The sequence below is a fragment of the Dermacentor albipictus genome, unplaced genomic scaffold, assembly GCF_038994185.2.
Source record: "Dermacentor albipictus isolate Rhodes 1998 colony unplaced genomic scaffold, USDA_Dalb.pri_finalv2 scaffold_20, whole genome shotgun sequence".
In the NCBI taxonomy this organism is placed as follows: domain Eukaryota; kingdom Metazoa; phylum Arthropoda; class Arachnida; order Ixodida; family Ixodidae; genus Dermacentor; species Dermacentor albipictus.
Window position 1 is genome coordinate 2,240,917 of NW_027225574.1, and position 23,047 is coordinate 2,263,963.

General features: G+C 46.6%; 1 protein-coding gene and 1 pseudogene across 4 annotated transcripts in view; both read right to left on the reverse strand.

Annotated features, from left to right (window-relative positions):
* Window positions 1–249: 249 nt before the first annotated feature.
* The window catches only part of LOC139052227 (far upstream element-binding protein 1-like), a 113,787-nt gene continuing 90,989 nt past the window's right edge, over window positions 250–23,047 (reverse strand). For 3 of the 4 annotated variants that reach the window (XM_070529325.1, XM_070529327.1, XM_070529324.1), the window contains 4 exons: window positions 12,463–12,572; window positions 12,123–12,146; window positions 6,803–7,094; window positions 250–1,022 (listed from right to left, as the gene is read on the reverse strand). In XM_070529325.1, coding sequence (XP_070385426.1) covers window positions 6,825–7,094; window positions 12,123–12,146; window positions 12,463–12,572 — 404 coding nt within the window. In that variant the 3' untranslated portion in view covers window positions 250–1,022; window positions 6,803–6,824. The remainder of the gene's footprint in view (window positions 1,023–6,802; window positions 7,095–12,122; window positions 12,147–12,462; window positions 12,573–23,047) is intronic. The other variant, XM_070529326.1, reaches the window with a different exon arrangement.
* Window positions 7,368–10,647, reverse strand: LOC139052215 (uncharacterized; annotated as a pseudogene).

The following is a 23,047-nucleotide window of genomic DNA, read 5'->3' on the forward strand; positions in this document are numbered from 1 at the left end:
AGACCGCCACTAACTACAGGATGCCTTATCACTCCCTATTTACTTCAAATCGCAACTACAAGTGCCTCATATTTCTTAATGTCTGGCAGAAGTCAAGCTGCACAGCACACACATCCTGCCTATTCAGTGCTCAATGTACTACAGAGAGTCATTCAGCAGTCACGTGATTGCCTTATTTCCACTTCGGTGCCCACGCCCCAAAAACATCACACACATGCACACACACTGCTGCACAGAGAAAAAAAGCACTTCTCACATACAAGTTTATTCCACAGAGTACAAAATGGGAACAGGAGCATACGGACGGGGAGAAACAGAAAACCCCAATGGCCATTCTAGTTGTGTGGCAAAATTATATGAGATGGCGCAGAGAGTCTATGAACTGTACAATAAAAGTGCGTGAAGAGGCAATGAACAAAGAAAAAAGATGGCTTAGCTATTGTGTTGCCTGAAGAAGCAGTGTTACTGAAGGTTTTGGAGAATTGTGTGAGCATTTAAAAAAAAAATGACATGCCAGATGTGTTGAATTTAATGCGCACATGCAGCGTTACACAATCATACTTTGTCCGCACCTAGACACTGTCGAAGGAAGCCACAATCACTTGCCCTAAAAGAGCAACATGTCGGAATGTGTCTACCGCTGTGTTGCCCGCTACATGCCTGCCTGCTCTCTTACGCCCAAGCCTTACGATTCCTTTCGTTTTTTTTTTTTTTCCCCACGATGGCGAGAACTAAAAACAAGCGAGGCCATTGGAGCTGTGCACTAAGGGTGTCGTGAAGAGCACAATAACGCAATCCAGCAGCAGAGGAGGGCTTCACAATGCCAATTTCTTGATAGCAATGATTTCTCTTATGTTATTTTTCTCTCTCAGGGGCCTGCTCTGTATTGTGCCACACCGCCCCGGAACGTGAACATTCCCAAAGCATCATCCTGACCATCAAGATCATCATCATCAAGAGGACCAAGGGCAAGTAGGCAAGAGGGTAGTAGTAGCACACTTCTAGGGCAGACAGCTCAAAATCTGCAAGAGATACAAGGGGGGAGAAAAAAAAGACGGCACAACACACAAGGTAACCTGAGTGATCGGACCTTTACACATCAGTTATGGAGCAACAGAAAGAGGGCAATGACTCACCTGACGTACACCAGCCCTTCGTACTTCAGTCATATACACAAACATACCCCCCCTTCCCCCCCTGTAGCCAAAACTATAAACTGCTATCTAGCATGCAGAGATGGCAACTTCAAGCCAAAGCCCAGCTTCTCTTACGCTCGAATTACCTTAATATACCTCAATGCCCAGGCAGCTCATAGTGATTGCATTTCACTTAAAGGGGAATGCTCTGTTCTCAAAACTGTATGTGCATCTGCTGGCACTGTAGCATACAAGTGAAGATTGTATTAGGAAAAAAAAAATGACTTTTTCGTCTTTTACATACAGTAGAATTTCATTTAATGGAACCTCAAGCAAACAAGAAATATGTTCCATTGACTGCACAATATGTACAGGGTGCAGCACTGTACGCCAATCTTTAAAATAGCAAGGCATCAATAAGTATATGTAGCAGCTAATTTGTCCGAAGAATTGGGCAGTCAGCAACTTCTGCATCGACCAATGTGTGCCAGTTTTGGTAAATGCAAAAACACTGCAGACTTCTTGAGTTAGTGGCTGAATTAGTACAAGGTTGTGCTGGTGGTCCTAATTATCAAACGGTGTGAAAATTTTTTACGGAGAGTGGGAAAGAATCATCAATTTTCTTTTTTCAAGTTATCAAAAACAATTTTAATAGTTAAGGCGTATGAAGTTCTAGCTCTTTCGGTCATCTATGGGGTCAGTGACAGTTTCACTAAGGCACCCCGAACCGCACATGCTATGCATTAGATATCTCAAATTTTTGCTCGCTTAAGTCCTTGCCCCTGCTTTTTGATTAAATAAATACATTTTGGAGTTGTAACAAGCCAAAACCACAATATTATTATGAGGCACACCGTAGTGGGTGATTGCAGATTACTTCAGACCACCTGGTATTTTTTACCATCCACCCAATGCACGGCACACAACTTTCCCCCTTTTTTTTTCCATTTCACCCTCATCGAATGTGGCCCATCAGCCAGAATTTGATCCTGCGACGTCAGGCTTAGCAGTGCAGAACCAAAGCCACTACGCCCCCATGGCGCCTCTTTTTAAGCATGGATGTTTGCATAAAAACAGGTGTTGTAAGGATGTTATTAATATTCTATTAATAATTGTAGCTTTTTGAAAAATGACAAGCTTGCTTTTGTGCTTCAGTTTACACTTGCAAAAATTCACTTTTTTATTGTTTGTATTACACAAATAAAAGTCAACCAATTCAGAATCGCAAACCCATTTAGAGATTCTACTGTAATCTAGATGAATTCAATGTGCTTCTATATACAGTAAAACCTCGCCAATTCAAATTTCACAAAACCAGACGGTATTTTTAATGACCAACTCAATCACGAAAACAAGTTCACTGCAGCACCATGCATTGTCACGTGTATTAGCTTTACTTTTGTTTCCACAACATGGAAAACACGTAAATTTTGTTCTATGTTTCTGGTACGTGCTTTTAAGGGCGCAAGTGACAGCTCTTAACATTTTTTTCATCTGAATACACTCAGTTAGGCTTAACACGTGTTGTATTACGTCTTGCAAACCTGCCATATTAGTCGCCTTGCGCATGCACGTCATACCTAAAATGACGTACTGTACGTAACGAATGGTACAAAGATGTTTTGCCAAGATCTGTAAATAGAACAGTTTGACGAGCAGAGTTCCCCCTTCAAGTGCTGCAGTGTAGCTAGGCACTCAAGCAAGCAGAAACATTGTTCACAATCCCTTACAATTGTCAAGAATAATGCTGCGGAGATATGTGTTGCGTGCAGAGACACAATAGCCCACACTCGGTCATGACAACTCCGTCCCATGCGCGTTAAGGACTGTTCTTCGCTTTTGCAGTTGTGAGCTAGCAAATGCACGAATTCTGCCAAAAAGTGGCTGCTTGAGTATGTGAAAGGAGCCTTGAAACACTTAACCATAATACGAAAAGGTTGCGGATCTGTACGCAAAGATCCAGATACACATGAGCCAAATATTTTTGCACTGCATACAGCAGAAAATTGTCAATCCCGTGTCAAAACATTAACTGTTCTTTCCTCTACAATGCCACCAGTGCTACGTAGCATGTGGGCCTAAAAGGTATTTGGGAATTTCATGATCATGAGAACATTTCCAGTATGCTATCGCTAATTTTAAAGGGACTGACAACAGATTTTTATTGTCCTAGGTTTATATGCCGCAACGCCTCAGTAGTGTTTACACCTGCAGCAGTTACTTCCAAAGGCGCATGGATGTTTTGCAAGCAGAATTTTTTTATCTGAGCAGCCTCTAAGAGTCCCTTGTTCGAGCAACGCTGCAAAGTGAGAGCGATGTCGATAGCCAACCTCGTAAATTGTGAAAGCCACCCATCGTTCTGCTTTCACAGGAGTGTAAATATGGTTAACCACCTGAATTTTGGCCTTTTCAACTACTTTTGAAAATAAAATGCTGGTGCACTAAGTTCACGTTGTTATACAGACCGTTCTTGTATTTTGTCGATAGCCGTTATTTTCTCGATAGACGAGCCAAGCCAACTTATTGGCACTGTCACTTTCCTACTCACTACCAACAAAGGCCTATCTGTACATTGTTAATTAGAGAAAAAAAAACGCATAACAGAAAAAAAGTGTGCTGCATTTCAATATTAATAAAAAGATCAGGAACCCTGTAGACTAATACAATACAGCCTCAATATATTGAATAGCGCAGTGAACACGAAACAGTTCGATATAGCCAGAATTCAAAATATGAACCAATCGCGGTGCTGTAACATGGGTCTACTGTTCCATGGGTCTGTTACACCGTGACATTTGGAATGCGAAGAAGCTGCTCGTTAGCACTGCCGCGAACGCGAAGAGATGTCGGCTACGAGGTTTTCAACATCGTTGCCTCTGTTGTTGCCGAAGTGTCGCCTAGTGACAGTGATATGGACGACACAGAAAGCGACAGCACAGGCGATTCAGGCCTAGCATAGGCAGAAGGTGCGCATTATGTCAGCCTCGTGAATGCAATTGTCGAGACAAGAACAGCACCCCGCAATGAAAAGGTGCCCCGCGACTTCTGCTGCGCTACCGTTTCTGTGCACGAAGAATATGCAACGCCAACGCGGAATCTGCCACGCGAGTGTTAGCCGAGAAGAGAGGGCTGGCTGAAAAGCTGGCTCACAGCTTCAGCAAGTTTGAGGCCACTTTCGTCGCTGCTGGGCCGCCACAGCATCAAACGAAAATAACATGTTTGTCACGCGAAGTAAATAAATACTGCACGTTTTCTCCACTTCCATCGCACTCTCTCTCTCCCAGTTCCGTTTATGACAGGTAAGTGGGCGATCTCATACTATTGCGGTTAAACAGTACTGCCGTTTACTCCTTTTTCCGAGCTCCAGCCAACTACGGTTTAACGAGGTTTCGCTGTACCAGAACGTAGACCACGTTTCCAACAGACTGTTTCAAGCTCGGATGTTTTAGTGTTTCTAGAAAAGACGTGCTCACTCCTCGAGTGCTGTAAACATGTCCCCGATGACGTTCAGAGGAAGGTCGAGGATGTGGAGGCGTTTGTCCTGCAGCGCTTGTCGTCTACTCGCCAGAAGATCAGACTTCAAGCTATAAATTGTAGTTAAACTGTGCCCAGCGTTGTTTACTATTTACGTACGAACACGCGCATCTGCTGCAAAGGTAGGTAATTCTCGTTGTGTTACATTACCAACACGAACATATTGGTTTTTCAGTATTACGGTAATTCACATTACTGAAATTCACATTAACGAATTAAATTTGGCAGTCCCGCGAAGTTCGTTGTAACAAGATTCTACTGCATATACAGAACAATGCGATAAATCCGTGTTCGACATGTCGAGGTTTGACTAGGTCTGCGATAGGGCTCTTATACATCTTCATGTTATTGCCCCACAGGGCGAAAAAAGTCATCTTTTGTGACTTTTAAAGAATTAAAAACAAATCTACGTTAAATGAGAAAAACATGGCTAATTTTAACCTCTACGACAGGCAATCTTTCCATCAGCAGGTATATCTCTGTGTGTGCTCCGAGCGGTTGTCTGTCCCTTTAAATGAATGCAAAATACAAATCGCCAATTTCAAAAAGACAAAAGTATACTATCTTTTGACTTCCAGTCTATACACGACAGTTGCGCATAGCTGTGTGCATGCGGAGATTGCATCAGCATGCTGCACAGCAGATACTGCGATGAGCACACTCACCAGCGAAACGTTTTGTAAAGCATTTGCGACGATTAGCAATGTGCCTGCAGGTATGCATGAGCAGACGCGAGAAACCGAAAGCACCCATTTTACATCGAGAGTTTGCCGAGTAAGCCTGCATCTTTATCTCCAGTGTTGTTTCCAGTGTTTCAGTCTGAAGAACTTGTTCAGCACTTGTATTCTACAGAATTAAGTTACTACAGTGAAACCTCGTTAAACCGTAGTTGGCCGGAGCTCGGAAAAACTACGTACTAAATGGTAGTACTGTTTAACCGAAATAGCATGAGATCGCCCACTCACCTGTCGAAAATGGAACTCAGAGGGAGTGCGATGAAAGGGGAAAAAACCATGCAGTATTTATTCACTTCGCACAACACAGGTGCTATTTTCGTTTGATGCCGCGGCGGCCTAGCACGACGACAGCAGCCTCAACCTTACTGAAGCTGCGTGCCAGCTTTTCAGCCAGCCCCCTCTCTCGGCAAACACTCGCATGGCAGATTCCTCGTTGGCGTTACGTATTCTCCGTACACGCGCGTAGTGCTGCAGAAGTCCCGGGGCGCGATTTTCATTGCTGGGTGCCGGAGTTAGGAATACTTTTCGTTTCGGAATAGAGTTACGTTGTCGCGCCTTTGTTCTTGTCACGACGATTCCATTCATTAGGCTGACGTAACACGTAGCTTCTGCCACTGTCAAGCCTGAATCGCCCGTGCTGTGGCTTTCCGTGTCATCCTTATCACTGTCGCTAGGCAACACTTTGGCAACAACAGAGGCAACGATTGGGAAAAGTCGAACCTCACAGCCGACATCTCTTCGCAGTCGCAGCAGCGCCGCCGAGCAACTTCTTCGGATTCTAAATCTCACTGACCGTAGTCAACAGCAGATACCTGTAACGTGCCAGCGCCAACTTCTTCGTGTCACGTTCGATAACACAGACGATGTCTAATTTTCCTACTATGCTGAGCACTCGGCGTCTTTTTTATCCGAGCTTCGGAATGACGCGAGTCCTCGCTTGCACGACGCCACAACGCTCTCTGGCAGGTCGTCGTTGATGTGGCTTCACACGCAAACGCACAGGGCGCTTGGAGGCCGTTGTTCCGATCTCTGAGGCTTGTTGTTCTGCCGGGCCGCCCCCGCCCGATGGGGACGACGCACCGCCGTGTTTGCGCGACAAAAAGTTGAAACGCTACGTTTTAACCGATGGGTATGCAATAAGCTGGTACGGTTTATGCGAATAGAAAACACATTATGTTCAGTGGCCACCGAGCCAGGGATTTGACTTCACTACTTTTAAAATGAAACTACTGGTTAAGCGGGTACGGTTTAACAAGGTTTTACTGTATAGGCAAAGAAAAAAAGATAAAGAAAACAGCACAACACTGATAGCAACCTGACAGAGCTGCCAAGACTAAATGCAAATGGCAGTATAACTACGGCACATGCGTGCGCACGTATACAAGGGGAGCTCACCAATCATCCAGCAGAAAGGCCACTACTGGGGAGCACCCCCATAGCCTGGATAGCTGTAACCCGGGTATTGTGCTGTGGCAGCTGCAGCTCCACCAGGGGGAGCCCCGTACGAGGGCTGACCAGCAGGGGGAGCCCCCGCAGGGGGCCCCTGCTGCCCTGAGTAGGGGTAGCCCTGCGCCGGTGGAGGGGCACCTGCCGCCCCTGGCTGGCCTGGTGCTGCACCAGCACCTTGGCCTGGCTGCTGCGGGGCCCCAGGACCACTGCTACCCGGAGGGAATGCACCGGTCTGTCCCTACAGGCAGACAAAATATCACTGAACACACTCCCTTATCTAAATATGTGCATAGGGTAAAGTATACAGCAATGCTTCTGTCACATCGCAAGGGCCTCGCAACATCTATTAGGAACGATGCACATGCCATGGGTCTGGCATTTAATGGGCCCCTCACCAGGTCTGGCCATTTTGAGCAGACATGCGCAGAGCATATAAATTTCAAACCTGATGCTGTTTGCCCTTCTCCTGGCAGCCACCGCACTCTAAGCCAGAGGGTACTAATGGGCCAATTTGAAAAATTTTAGCGGCAGAACGCTCCCTAGACGACGCGTAAAGCTTCCAGCTTATAACCAAAATTTGCTATGGGGCCTATGCTAAGGACAGGAAATTTTTTTTTTTTCCTGGCAGGAAGCTGAAAATATCAGTGCTACTTGAGCGTGTTGTCATAAATGCAATCAATTTGGTAGCTGCTCTGACCTAATTTTTATGCATGGTGACATGCATTGGATGTGCTTTAGTGCCAATTTTTTTTTTATTACAAATCAGGATGTTAATTCATCCTAGGTGGTTTTTTTAAATGGGTTTTTCTTTTCTTTTTCTACAGAATTTTTTAACGACACTTGTGGCACAGAGCATAACTGCAGTCCTGGAGCTGAATTACTTAAGGGGGGATGAGGGGATCGGAACTAACTTTTTCATTTTTTATCTTAGAGTGATGAAATTTGGCATACAGGTTCGAAATAGCATCAAACAGACAGCTGCAAAGTTTCACAATCATATCTTCAGTAGTTTTTATTTTATCATTATTTATATATTGCTCACATGTTGCTTGCTCGTGGAAAGCCTAGCGTGACAGCAAAATGGGTTATGGGTCTGTAAATGTTTTTAATAGTTACTAAGAAGTATAGTCTAAGTCAAGATTCTCTTAATTTCTTTTTAAATTTCTCTGCTCTTCTTCTAAACGATATAGTATGCACCTTCTCTTTATGTTTAGAATGTATCATGCTCCAATTATTGTGTAATAAAAAAATGGTGAGCCTAAATGGTAAATCTGAGACTGTCTTGACATAAGGCACACTTCACCAATTGCAGCAAAACAAACAGGATTAAAATCCGTGCTCCCATTGCCGTGCTATGCTTTCCACGAGCGAGGTGATAAGCCCAAAACAAACTTTTGAGAAAACAAGCCTCAAAGTTCCATACTGGCACACACTGTCTAGAATGCTCCTGCATTGTAGAATTTGGTGTCCTTGGCAGCAGGTGACTTCTTAGCCCTCTGTCCTTTCAGGAGATGGACTTTGTGTGCCTTCTTCATTCGCTGGGAGTCTTTCTCGACAGCCCGCTGAAGAGAGAGGGCACCAGGGCGCAGGCCCAATGTTGTGCACAGGTCTGAATAAGCTTTCAGACTGCCCGAGTTGTACTTAGAAATTGCCTCGTGCACTGCTGTTTCCACAGCAAACAGTGAGGCATGCTGGTCTTTTGATACTAGTGACCATATCACTGAATGGAGACTCTCAGCCGCGTTTTGAGTTTTGCCTCCTCTGCACCGGGCCAGCAACTGAGGGGTCTGAGAGGCGCTGGTACACAGGCAGGAGTGCTTCAGCAACTTTAGCTGAAAGCTTGTACTTGTGAGCTGGTGCTGGCTGCCCTTCTGCCTCAGCTGACCGGTGGTTGCACCAGCTAAGGGGGCCAGGGGGACACAGCTCATGATGGGGCTCATCATCTGTTGATGTGATGTGGTAGTACGTTGCCATTACTGCCCTTTGCATTTCCTCGACTTCCGAGTGGTTCCGCAGAGCAAGGCCATAGTAGTTCGTCAGTTTTTTGATGAGCTGCTGTGTCAGGCCCCCCTTTCCACCTAGTGGCTCTCCTTTCTTTGCCTTGGCCACCAAAGAGCGAAGTGCAGCCCCCATTCGTTTTTTAACATGATTTATGCAGTCCTCTTTAGATAGCTGCACAAAACCATAAACTTCTTCATCACATAGAGTGCGAAACATGCGGCTGTCCCCGTCACAAACTATGTTTGTGTAACGTAGATCATTTCTGCTCAAGGAGCGCCTGAAGAGCTGTAGTGCAGCCTCAACCTCCATTCTTCCAGAATTCACATCAGTGTTTTTCTGGCACTGGTGTTGCTGCTTCCATTCAGCATAGTTGGGGTCACTTTCTGCTGGCTGTCGGCTGCACCCAAGGCAGAAGTTGGACAGAACTATGCAGTCCAACACAAGCCCTGTATGGAAATCAATTATACAGCCTACGCCGGTATGGGAGCTGTGGCCGCGTGTCAACCATGTGCCATCATACACTACTGTAATGTTCTTTGAAAATGTTGTCTCCATTTCAGTGTACACCTTTTTCACTGCCTCTACAGCATCTGTGAAGATGTGTGCAGCTGCCGCTGCGGCAGGCTTGAAAGTCTTTTTGAGGTGCCCATCATATGTTTTGTGGTGTAACCCACGATGCGAGACATTCATGGTGGCCCAGAAGTCATTAAGAGCAGTTGGTCCTTTCCCAATGCTCTTTATTGCTTGCATAGCTCTGATGTTGACCTCGAAAGCTCTAGAGCCGCTCTTCCTTTGTGAGGACCACTCAGACTGTAGGGTACTACCACAGGAAATGCATGAAAGTATCATCTTCACAGCTAGTCCCAGTTCAGTCTCGCGGTGCACTGCTAGGCCGGGCTGCTGACAAGTTGGGCAAAGCGGGGAACCAATCAGCGAGTTCAAAGCAGCAACTTGAACAAGCATAAACTCCTCTTCTGGAGGTGCGGGAATGGCATTTTCCTGTGAGCCAGTCAGCCCGAACTTGCGCTCCGTTGCTGAAACCGCGCGAAGCGATTCGCGAACTCTCGACGCTTGCAGTTCTGCAGTTTCCGCGGACACAAATCGTGTTTCCAGGTGAGCTTGAATAGTGCGACGTTCACTGGGAGAACAGTCAACACTGCGGTAAGCGGCAAGGTCGGCCGCCGGCGCATCCGCGGCAGCGAGCGTGCGCCCGCGTTGCAGCTCCGTCGACGCGCCGGAACTCGTCGATGGCATGGGACTGCCTTCACTGGCGGTTGTTGGCTGCGGAGACATCTCGGCGTTGAATGACACACCGCGGAAGCGCGTCTCCGATGCTCTGCAGTCGGGCGGCGATGACCGCTGCAAGCTCACTCCGTAATCTGTGCTGGACGAACTTGCGACGGGACGCTCGCGTACGGCGAGACTCGCTGGCATGTCGATCGTCACCGGTGAAGTAACACTGCGCCCGCGCTTCGACGGCAAAAGATCATGGTTCGTCTCACTATCGCTGGCTGGTGCTCGACTCGGCGCAAGATCCTGCAGCACGTTGGGCGAGAGATCGCACAGCACGTTGGGCGCGTACTCCGCCGATTCTGAACGGACGCTCGGCTCGGCCGAACCACCTGCTGACAATCGCCGCTTCTTCCTTGCTGTGACGGGCTTGCGTTTCCGCTTCCCGTAGGCATGCTTCGTCCGGTACTTCTTTTCGAACGTGCGCGGATCCATTGCACGTGGCCGACGTCCTCGAAACACAAGAGAAGGAAAGTCCAGAAAGGCTTCCCAGCAGCGGACAAAAGCAGACGCTCCTTGCCTCGGCCGTCATTATGGCGCGGCGTCGACCAATGAGGAGGCGCCTTAGAACGAGCCGCGGCGCAGAGCCAATCGGGGTGCGGCAGCCATTGGCTGCTCCGTGCTGCCACTCTCCTGTTTTTCTTTTTTTTGTGCGCTTGCTGGCTGGCAGGGAAGGAAGGGAAGGGCTGGGACAAAGAGTCAAAGAGTCGGGCTTTCCAACGATACCAAAATGGCGGCGCTGCGTGGCGGGAAAGCCGAGCAGTCGCGCGTTGAACTTCGCGGCTTTTTCGCGATTTCGGGCGGATTTGTGGACGCCGGCACCGACAAATATATTTATTTTAAGTGCTTAGAGTTTGTTTTTCGGTGAAATATTTCAGTACAAGATAGAAATGATGCTGTAGATTCTAAAAAGCGTACTTTTCAAAAATCGATTTTTTTCGCGAAAATCGCGATCTGATCCCCGCTTCCCCCCTTAAAGCAATGAACATGCACTATAAACTGAGATGCAGAATGAATAAGTAACTCGGTATGGCACATATTGCAATTTACAAATTGTAAGCTGTTTATACTGTTATACTAAAGAGGTACTCAAAGTATTTTTCACTTGATGTAGTGATGCAATACAAAAGCAGGTCAAAAATGGTCTACATCGTAAAGAAAAACGCACAAGACTCAGAACATCCAAGGGCTTACATGTCTATAGGCAAACTGAGGCCAAAAAAAAATACACGTGATGGCTGCATACGTTTCAGGCAGCATGGGCATGAAGACAGCTCCCCGCAATAACCCGTGCAAGCAGTCGGTGAAGCATAGATTGCCGTAGCGAAGCCCTCCTGCACACTAGCAGCAAAGCATCAGAACAAGGGGTGCCCATAATGCATGTTTACCAGTGCGAGAGAGAACCATGTACTGTTCATCAGCGCATGCAGAGGCAGCACTGGGCAGAGAACACAGGAGCCCTGTGTAAACATGCTACATACACATGCACACAAGAGGAAGCACTTCAAGGAAAGCCAACAACTTAATATGAGACCGGCAGCAGATCGTATTTTTATAGTACACTATGCAGTTATTGCGTGAAGACAGCACAGGGTGCACAGCAATTTCAGTGGTGTGGTGGCAGCTAATCATATTCCTGCCCGCTAGTACACACAAAACGAGGGTCGAAACTGCAGCCGCTTTGCAGAAGAGAGCGGTTGATCACACACAACTGTATGCTCCCTGCTTAAACTACAGGTATACAAGTCACCTTCAGACATTACAGTGTCAATAGAGGGCAAGTGCAGTGTTGCATGGGCCCTTTAAGTTCAATGTTTCCGCAAACCATATGTTGTCAAGCTTGGTTTGCAGCAGTGCTTTGCAACTGCTGGACTCGTAATATATTATCGGTTTGGCAATCAAATTACTTTTAACGGAATGTTACCCTCGTTTCCTACATCACACAAAATTGCATGCAGCAGAAAGAAATACTTGCCTTATTCAACGGTTCAGTAGTCTTCTAGAGAGGGGGAAAACAAAGGACAGATATGCAGAGTCTTAAATTCAGGGCAGAGGAGGCCACAAGAATGACAAGAAAAGCAGCAGCGTCCGTGAGCCACACTAGCATGTGACAGCATGCATAACAAAATTACACCGAAGCCCATGCATTATAGGTGCACTCTCACCAAACCATTTTATAAGTATGGCTGAATAAAGGTGCAACACATCCGAATAATGCATGTCATCAAACTAGGGGCCGCAGACGATATGGGAGCTGCCAATGCAGCCAAGGCAACAGCAGCAAACAGCATCACCACTAGAGCCATCACCCTCACCTGCTGGCTTTGATTACCCCGAGTCTGCTGCTCAATCATCTCTGCTTCTCGAAACATCCCTAAGGACCGGTAGTACTCAATCCAGGCTTGGCTGTAGTCAGGTTGTGCACCTGCTCACCAAACAGAAAGCACCAGCCACAAGTCAGCAAGCACTGAAAGCAAGACTATTACAACAGCGCAGGCCCAAAACAGGCATTTCACTTCCAAGGAAATGTAATAGCTTTTATCATCTCGCTATCAAGAAACACCATTGCCTAACCATGGCTACTAGAGTTGAACTGACTTATAGCAGCACAGTGAACTCTCGTTAAGACGAACTAGGTTAAGTCAAAATTCTCGCATAGCACGAACATGGGAACATTTGATTGGTTTTCCATAGACTCAATGCAAAAAAAATCTACTTAAGGGGATATGTGGGTTCCAAAACCAATTTTGTTAATTTTAGTGGGAACTGGGGCGCGATCGGAGATATTTTGTTCGCTGCGCGTTCTGTTCAGTTGCTGCAACGTCACAAAGTTGCAGTATGCAAAATTTGTGACAGCGGGGCGGAGAGAGCAGCCAATCAGGAAGCGGTGACCTCCCCGGAAGTTTACTTCCGTCGTTTGTCGTCTGCTTGCAAGCAGTATACTACAAAACCAAATGTTTCTCGTCTTCCAAATGAATTAAATCTTTATCTAAAAAAAATGTATTTTTCTTCTCAAGCCCAAACACGTTTTCAAATAGTAGTACGTGTGACTACTGCAATTTATAACTACAAGGTTCTTTCCGTCGTCCCTAGGTGGTGTCGCGCACAGCGAGAAGGAAAAAGAAAAAAAAAACGACGGGAAGAGTGGCGCACTTTTCAAGAGGCAGCGACAACATCCCAGTGGCTCGCTGGCACCGATGATGTTGTCGATTTCTCTGTGCAACCAACGAATTATTTGTTTCGAGAAAGAAAAACGACGCCGGAATTCACTTTCTGTCATTTCTTCAAACGCGTTTCGCAAACGTGCCATTCTGCAGCCGCAAAGGCCGCCTGTTGGATCCAATCCAATCCACCAGACGCGCCATGCGAAGCCGTATGATCGCTCCAAACTTCTCAACTCCCGTCGCGTTCGGACGAAATGCTCGGTGGGCGGATGATTGACAGGAGCGTGTCGTCATTTTGACGTCACCAAAAACGGGGCGGCGCCCCGCGGCTGGCGACGTCGGCGCGGAGTAGGCCAATCGCGCGCGCCGGTAACCGAACGAACGCGCCGAACAACCATCTCCGATCGCACCCCTGGATGATATTTAGTTTTTTCTGCTGATTGCAAATATGTCATATTTTGTATACCTGCATTAGAACACATGATGCAAAGTTCTTAATACAGAACTTCAGTCAATTTCTTACGGGACTTTTCAAAAACTTAGCTTTGTTAAAAGCAAAAACAAAGTACACGGCCAGAACGCCAGAGAGTAGCTCTAGCCGATGATGCTATTTTTATTGTTCTTACTGCACTTATAAGAGAAAAAAAAGTAAACATAATTGCAATATTTTTGCTAATTTTCGTATGTATTTAGCAGCAATTAAAATTTAGCCGGCAGCTTTAGAAATAAACAGCATTACAGGCTAGATCCATTTGACACAAACATTTTGCTGGTACTTAGAAACATATGAAGATGCCCCTAAGGCGGTGTGCGGTGCCCAAAAAAATGAAGCTGAGAAAAACGAATTTAAACTTTCAGTTCACTGTAACTTTGAATGGCCTAACGATATGGCAATATGAATTGCATCACTATCTAGCCGTCTTCCAGCAACAAGTTCATGACATATATGTACAAAAAAATGCTACTTTTGAGGCCACTGTGGCCCACAAAACGAGCGCAAATGCCGAAATAAGTCAAACTTCGCGCGCGCTCCATTCCCGGCACATGCGGCCTGCCCGCGCGATTTTGGTGTCGTTTTGACCGCGAATTCTTTGTCTCTGTTTTGCCGCCTTGCAAAATGGCGTCGTCGGCGCGGTTGAGGCGCTATTGGCATTTTCCCGCGATGCGATGCGGAGCGCTGATTGGCGGGAACAGCGCGTTCAAATCGCGCGCCTGCCATTGGCTGCTGCATGGGCAGCGGCTGCTCCCTTTCGTGCCACGCCCTCCGCGCTCACGTCGTCGTTGCCCCTTGCTCCATCCGCCTCAACAGACGCCTGCTTGCGAGCTGCTCACCGCCTTACGCTATCTTTCAGATTATTTTCTCAGCTTTTTTTCTTCTTTTTTCGCTAGTTCTTTGCTGCACACGATGCTGGCAACAAAGCCCAAGACAGTGCACATGTTCGGTGCGCGGAAGCGCGATATGCATCCTGTACGAGCATCGAACTTCCGATCTTCCGCAGCGAGTGCCGACTGCATAGACGCTTTTCAGCGACGGAACTGTGTTGTCGGCTGTCGCCAGTCGAAAATCTGACACATTGAGTGTGCCTGGAGCTGCAAGAGCCAATTAGAAGCCCCGCAGGAGCTTTCTAATAAAAAAACACGTGTTCAACTTTAAGGCCCCTTTTCTTGGAATGAATTTTTTCGCTAGTAGTGGTGCTGGAGAAGGCTACCGTATTTACTCAATTGTAAGTCAACCCCCCCTTTTTTAATTTGAATGTTTGAAGTTGGGGGGTCGACTTACAATCGAAACCAAAACATGGCGCCACCAAAAATGCGAGACCAACGGGAGCTACAACGTAGTTACGATTTTATGTTTGCTCTATGGCCCTACCCCTATCTTTTCGCTATCCCGCATGTTTCTTCGCTTTTTTTCAACATTTTTGAGAGTTTCACAGTGCACGCAACACTCAAGGCGGAGGAGGGGAGTCGATAGTCAATCGAAGCGCCGCTGTTCCTATTTGCGGTGGCACCCTCAGAACGGCGGCGCTTGCGGGGAGCATCGGTAGTTGATGGAAGAGCAGGCATCGCTCGCGGGTTTCTCTTTGACCTGTTGCGCTAAGCTTTCTTGACGAAAGGCATTGGTTTGACGCGTTCCACTTGACTGCCGGCTACGTGCTACTCCTATGCTTCCCCAGTTGTCATTAATGCTCCAGGCCCACTAATCGTTCGGTACAAGTTCACAGCAGCGTTCAAGAGGGCTGCCAACCTTTACACGGAAGAAACAAATCACTGCGCAGCGGGCCGCAATTTCTGTTTGATTGGTGACTGCAGCGAAGCGAAATTTTCACCTCTGACGGCAAAGGTGAAATTTCCCACATGCCGAAGCCTGGACGCTTTCCGGAGCTGTAGGCTAAGCTTGCGGAGTACGTCGCTGAAATGCGTGCTCGGTCCCAGTCAGTGAAGCGCGAGATGGTCATGTAACAAGCCAGGACCTTCGCCTTTTAGGGCCCTGCTCCGTCGCGAGTACGAGTGGCTGGCGGCAGAATACCGCGAAATTACGCCAACCGGACCTGTAAAAAGAGCCTCCCTGATGGCTGCATGTGGTTGGGTGCACTCGGCGTGGGCTGCTGTTCCACAACATGTCGTGGTGCGGTCGTTTGCCAAATGTGAAATTTCGCTGGACCACGACGCGCTGCGGGACTGCAGCAACGATGACAGCACTAGTGAAGACGAGTAGTCCAGTGACCATGTCATCTACTAATAAATTTTCGTTATCGAATGCGCCCTCGGGTATGCTTTTTTTTTCCCTGTCATGCTATATGGGGGGGGGGGTCGACTTACAATAGTGTAAATAGGGTATAACTCAAGAACCGCTTTTCAAATTTGTGCGCAGTTTTTTTTTTTCTGTTCCTGAATGACTTTGCAGGGGGTAACAGGCTTCTTGAAAGCTGGTGCAGGTAAATTATAATAAGCAATTATTTTTAATGAATGTGGTCATTACTGGCTACATCAAATTCAAAGTTGACTTAAAATTTTTGGAGGGGAAATGAAAGAAAAGGGCTCTTTAGCCCCCTGGGACATCTACCAAGGGATCATCACAGAGAATTTCAGCTTCCTATGATGTCCTGGCATTTCTCCAGGCTCTTTCTCAGGTATATATACATCAACCACCTACCGTAAAAACCGGAATATAGGTCTAACTTTTTTTCAAAAAACCATCGCGAAAAGTCGACCCTCAACTTATATACCGGACATTGGCGGGAAAACTACGGAAGTCTTGCAACAATGGGCGGATGAAGTAAACAGTCGCCTTCGCCATCATCAGCAGCGCGGCGCTGGTTCTTTATTCTATGGCGTGGCGACAAATGTGGTACCGGCATTTTTCGTTTCCACTGTCGCAAAGTTATATTAATTAAAGGCTGCATTTTCATTTTGTTTCAAAATGAGCAGAAGCCGACGTCAATTCACCGTCACCTTTAAGAAAAAGGCAATTGAGTACGCGGAAGCCCACGGCAACCTGGCGGCACAGCGCGAACTTGGAGTATCCAAAAATAGCATTCGGTAGTGGCGGAGGCAAAAGCAACGTATTACAACTTGCAGCAACCAAAAGAAAACATTTCGTGGCCGGATCGCAGCGGACTGCAGAACTGGAAGGCAAGGTTGCGGAGTCTGTCCAAGAGCTGCGTGTAAGATCGCTGCCTGTTGTCGAGTGCATTCGCCTGAAAGCGGTAGACATCGCACGCACCTATGGACTGGACAGCGAGAAGCACTCGTCATCAGACTCTGTTCAAACGTGTTGCTATGATTCGGAGTAACGCTTGCGGACTTCGTGCCCTTCTGTGTACTGTACACCCGATGAATTTTTAACAGTATTGCGCGACCGTCGACCCACGTGTTTGCCAGCACCTTTTTTAATCACGGCACGGAGCGGCGAAATAGCGAAAATAAGGGCATGTGTACACATGCGCGGATCTCGTTTGTTTTGCTGCTCAGCGCCGTTAATACGGTGTTGACAAGCACGCGGGTCGATGGTCGCGTGATACCGCTAAAAACTTGGCCAGGTGCACATGCAAGCAGCATTTAAGGGGGGACGCGGGGATCAGATCGCGAAAATCGCAAAACAGATCAATTTTTGGCAACGACGCGTTTCGGTACCTGCAATGCCTAATCTACATTGTATCAAAATGGTTTGACTGAAAACGCACTAAAAGTGCCCGAAAAAAATTAATTTACGAGTGCATAGGGCGAGAAAACAGCTTTAAATCGCGTAAAATCACCGCAGTTCGCGGAGCCCTAACTCGTCTTTCCCGCCACCGAACGCCGCCATCTTGGTATCGTTCGAAAGCTCTAAGTTTCGCCATTCCCTTTCTGAATTCTTCGGTCGTCGCCATCTTGTAACAAACACACAAACACAAAAGAAGCGCGGGTCTGCTAGAGCAGCTAGAGGCGGCCACACGGGCCCTGCGATGAAAGCGGGCCTCCGATTGGTTGCCGTACTGAAAGGCGTCTCGCCATTGGTTGCTGCTGCAGCAGCGGGCAAGCTGGCAACCACAGCGGACCGCAGTTGTCTGCTCTGAAAACCACGCCGGCGTGTTTCTTCGTTTGACACTCGCAGAATTCGGATTTATGAAAGCTCCCAGGTCAGTGATGGATCGTCGCATGTTCGAAAAGAACTTTTAAATGAAGCATGCCTTCGGAAAACGCAAGCGCAAGCCTCCTACGGCGAGAAAAAGACGGCGGCCAGCGGGAGAAGCGGAGAACCCGACTGAACACGCAGATAACGTGCCGCGTTATCTTGCACCGTGCGATTCCAGTAGCGAAGCCGACAATCGCCCTGTGACATCGACACTGATAACCAAGCCACCGGAAGACGTGCCAACGGAGGCTCTCGCACCTGTGCGTACGGCCGCGTGAGTCAGCAACCGAGATCGCGTTGTTGGAGGCGACGCGGGTCGAAGGTCTCCATCGCCGGCAGAGGCGGTGTGCGTTTCCGATGCATCATATGCATCGTGCGACAGGGACACGCAGCCTGCGAGTGAGCCCCAACCGTCGACGAGCTACATACTGTATGGCGGGCGACTCGAGGCTGACCAGACAAATCGTCGCACGATTCAGACGCACCTCGAGCCGCGTTTTGTGTCAGCGGTGTCTGCAGAAGCAGCAATGCCAAGAACAAATTTCGGCCCCTTGTGACTGCGAGTTCATTATTATGCCTGTTTCCGCGATGAACTCTTTGATCGCTAAAACTCTGTGCCCAAGATGCCAACAGCGTTCTGTGGGTGTACACTGCGATACCAGGCTCGGTCTGGCAGTGAAAATGGTGGTCATGCACTACTCCAGACGGCACAAGAAAAGGATAAAGAACGCCTGAAGAAGGCATCCAAAGCCCACCAATGAGGCAAAGGTGTAAGAAGATGCCTGACAGCAATGATTCAAAATATTACAGCCCTGGTGCTTTTGAATAAATTTGCAGTGCTGTTAAAACTTTGCAGCCAGTTTTCTAAATTGCTCTTTTTTTGTCAATCACCTCACTCATGGAAAGCGTAGCAGAACAATGGCTGGACCGATTTTGGCCCAGTTTGTTTTGCTGTGATCCACAAGCTGTGCTGTACTTAGACAGTCTTGAAATGTTTCTTTATTTTTCCATTATTTAGTTATTTCACAATTACTACATGGCTCCATGCAGTGAAGCACATTCATGTGCAATGTTATGTTGAGCAAAAAATTATTAGCGCTTTAAAAAAAAATCGAACACTGTCTTGATGTAGATTAGACATCTGTGCAAACATGCAAAGTATTCCCAGCTCCCTATCATGTTTTGTTACTGTGCCAGGCTTTCCACAAGCAAGGAACTTATACAGGGTGTCTACCAAGTTGACATTTCCAATTTCCCTGAGTTTTCCAGGTTTTCCCTGAGTGCCTTTGTCCATTTCCCTGAGGGATGCAGAACTACGTTTTATGTCAAGACGGGCTGAAACCATATCGCCTGATGATGTCACTCTCGAGTAAGCACATGAAAAAAATTAAAAAGCGACTTAATCCAATTTGAATACTAAGGAGTAGTGTATATGTTATTCAAAAAGATAATAGAAAGCAGGGGCTAGTAAAATTCACAGCAAATAAAGTGTCCTCCAAAAAAATTGCGAATAAGTCGGACATTCACAAATACGAATAAAAAGGAGACGCACATAGAAGCAAATATATTAGAATATGAGCTATTTCTATCAACTGATAGCAAGCTTAGTGCTATGAGGCCCGAACTCTGTCACAATTGAGATTCTCTCTCAACCGCTCATAAGTCAACCTCAACTGTCCTGACATACTCTCAGCCCGCGCATGACGCCTGAGTGTTGTGTTTCACTGCTTTAAAGAGTTTATTTTGGTTTGGATGCGGGACACCTGCATCTCGGCATCAGCCAAAGCTCTGTTTTTTGAGCTCATCATCATCATCAGCCTAGTTACGCCCACTGCAGGGCAAAGGCCTCTCCCATACTTCTCCAACTACCCCGGTCATGTACTTGTGGCCATGTTGTCCCTGCAAACGTCTTAATGTCATCCGCCTACCTAACTTTCTGCTGCCCCCTACTACGCTTCCCTTCCCTTGGAATCCAGTCCGTAACCCTTAATGACCATCGGTTATCTTCCCTCCTCATTACATGTCCGGCCCATGCCCATTTCTTTTTCTTGATTTCAACTAAGATGTCATTTACCCGCGTTTGTTCCCTCACCCAATCTGATCTTTTCTTATCCCTTAATGTTACACCTATAATACCTCTTTCCATAGCTCGTTGCGTCATCCTCAATTTCAGCACAACCCTTTTCGTAAGCCTCCAGGTTTCTGCCCCGTAGGTGAGTACTGGTAAGACACAGCTGTTATACACTTTCCTCTTGAGGGATAGTGGCAACCTGCTGTTCATGATTTGAGAATGCCTGCCAAATGCACCCCAGCCCATTCTTATTCTTCTGGTTATTTCAGTCTCATGATCCGGATCCGTGGTCATTACCTGCCCTAAGTAGATGTATTCCCTTACCACTTCCAGTGCCTCGCTACCTATCGTAAACTGCTGTTCTCTTCCGAGACTGTTAAACATTACTTTAGTTTTCTGTAGATTAATTTTCAGACCCACCCTTCTGCTTTGCCTCTCCAGGTCAGTGAGCATGCATTTCAATTGGTCTCCTGAGTTACTAAGCAAGGCAATATCATCAGCGAATCGCAAGTTGCTAAGGTATTCTTCATAAACTTTTATCCCCAATTCTTCCCACTCCAGGTCTCTGAATACCTCCTGTAAACATGCTGTGAATAGCATTGGAGAGATCGTATCTCCCTGTCTGACGCCTTTCTTTATTGGGATTTTGTTGCTTTCTTTGTGGAGGATTACGGTGGCTGTGGAACCGCTATAGATATCTTCCAGTATATTTACATATGGCTCATCTACACCCTGATTCCGTAGTGCCTTCATGACTGCTGCGGTTTCGACTGAATCAAATGCTTTTTCGTAATCAATGAACGCTATATATAAGGGTTGGTTATATTCCGCACATTTCTCTATCACCTGATTGATAATGTGAATATGGTCTATTGTTGAGTAGCCTTTACGGAATCCTGCCTGGTCCTTTGGTTGACAGAAGTCTAAGGTATTCCTGATTCTATTTGCGATTACCTTAGTAAATAGTAATTTGAGCTCAAGCTCCTTCAAAACGGCGGCAGCATGCTTCCTTTCCTGTTTATTCCTCAATGCGTACATCATTTCTGTTCTTGTCCTCCTTCTGCCACTCGTTCGCCCCAGTGATCATATGAAGCATCTTGGTCAGTTGCACAGTCCACAACCGATTTTTAGAACTCCCTAGGGGTCGCGAAAACGTTCGAAAAATCGGCCAGTTGGAAAAAAATAAATGCGTGTCATTTACTGCCCTTAGGGGCTCAAACCGCCACAGGTACGTTCGAAAGCACTTTGAAGAACTGTCGGTACACATATTAGGCATATCGGCGCTCGTACTGCGACAGGAAATACCGTGTGCACGCGTGTATAATTAAGGAATACATACTGTTTTCCGTGGCAATGGCCCCTTACCACACTTGTTATGCTTCACTGCAATACTTTTGCGTATGCTTCACCATGTAACATTTCTGTACAGAGGCGAAGCTGACTTTCGGGACCCGGCATTATGCAACGCACCGTGTTTTCTAAGTTTCTAAGCCAATCGCGAGGACCACAAAAGCGGAGTCCGTACCATTGCTGACAGCAGCTAATTCTTTCAATAAAAAACTCGGCACTTAACGGTAAGAAGCTTCATAGCGAACGTCGAAGCAGCTAGGCCTAGCGTTGCCGCAGTGGTGGCAACGGCTGCCAGCGGATCTGCGTGCGAGAGTGCCGCTTCGAGGTGGCGAAGTAATCAAAACGGCAGCGGTGGTGCCTTTGATTATTGCCGTTTCGGACCTGCGGTCACGGCAAAACGTTCGGAAAATCGAACGGCGAAGGGTTCTTGCATCCGAAATTTCACATACGTTGACTCTCTGGGGTACGTGGCGGTGCCGCGAAGCCGTCCAAATTATCAGGAATCCGGAAAATTGGTCGTTGACTGCACACTGGCAACTCATCCAGCCGACGACAGGGCGTCAAAGACGATTCAGTGCGATTCCTGTCTGTTGCTCGAGCCAGCATTACCGCGACTTTCGACCCTTCCAATAAAATTGCCGCTAATTTTCTCTGATAGAGGCCCAAATTCCCTGAGTTTTCCCTGACTTTTTCCAGACTACTCAAAATCCCTGAGAATTCAAGGTTTTCCCGGTTGGTAGACACCCTGTTATAAATTCTTATAAAACAAAAACTAATTCAGATATCCTAATGAAATTTTATATTTGTTTTTTTATTGCAGTGTGTGTGCCAAATTTCAGCCCTTTCTGTCAAGAAACAAAAAGTTAATTCTGATCCCCTCCTCCCCCCTTAAATAAATACTGTCACCATTGTGCAACCCTCTGAGTCGCATTTGTTTGTAGGCAGGGGTGTCACGTTTTTTGGTAATTTTGCTACTGAAAAAGTTTTTTTTTTTTTCATTTTTAGAATTCGTTAGTCGTGGGATCGACCTATATTCCAGTCCGGTTTTTACGGTAGTTAGACGACAACAACTCTGGAACCAATAAACACATCTTCATGAAACTTTGCAGTTCCTCATATCATAGTTCGGTGGTGTGAACGTACCCTGAAAGTTTCATCCGGATATCTTAAGGGGGGAGGAGGGGATCAGAATTAACTCTTGTTTCTTGACAGAAAGGGTTGAAATTTGGCACACACACTGCACATTGCAATAAAGAGACAAATCTAAAATTCATTAGGATATCTTAATTAGTTTTTGTTTTATAAGAATTTATAAGTTCCTTGTTTGTGGAAAGCCAGGCACAGTAACGAAACATGATAGGGAGCTGGGAATACTTTGCATGTTTGCCCAGATGTCTAATCTACATCAAGACAGTGTTCGATTGTTTTTTTAGTGCGCTAATAATTTTTTGCTCAAAATAACATGCACATGACTGTGCTTCACTGCATGGAGCCATGTAGTAATTGTGAAATAATTAAATAATGCAAAGATAAAAAACATTTCAAGACTGTCTTTAAGTACAGTACAGCTTGTGGATCACAGCAAAACAAGCTGGACCAAAATCGGTCCAGCCATTGTTGTGCTACGCTTTCCACGAGCGAGGTGAGCGACAAAAAAAGTGCAATTGAGGAAACTGGCTGCTAAGTTTTATAAGCACTGC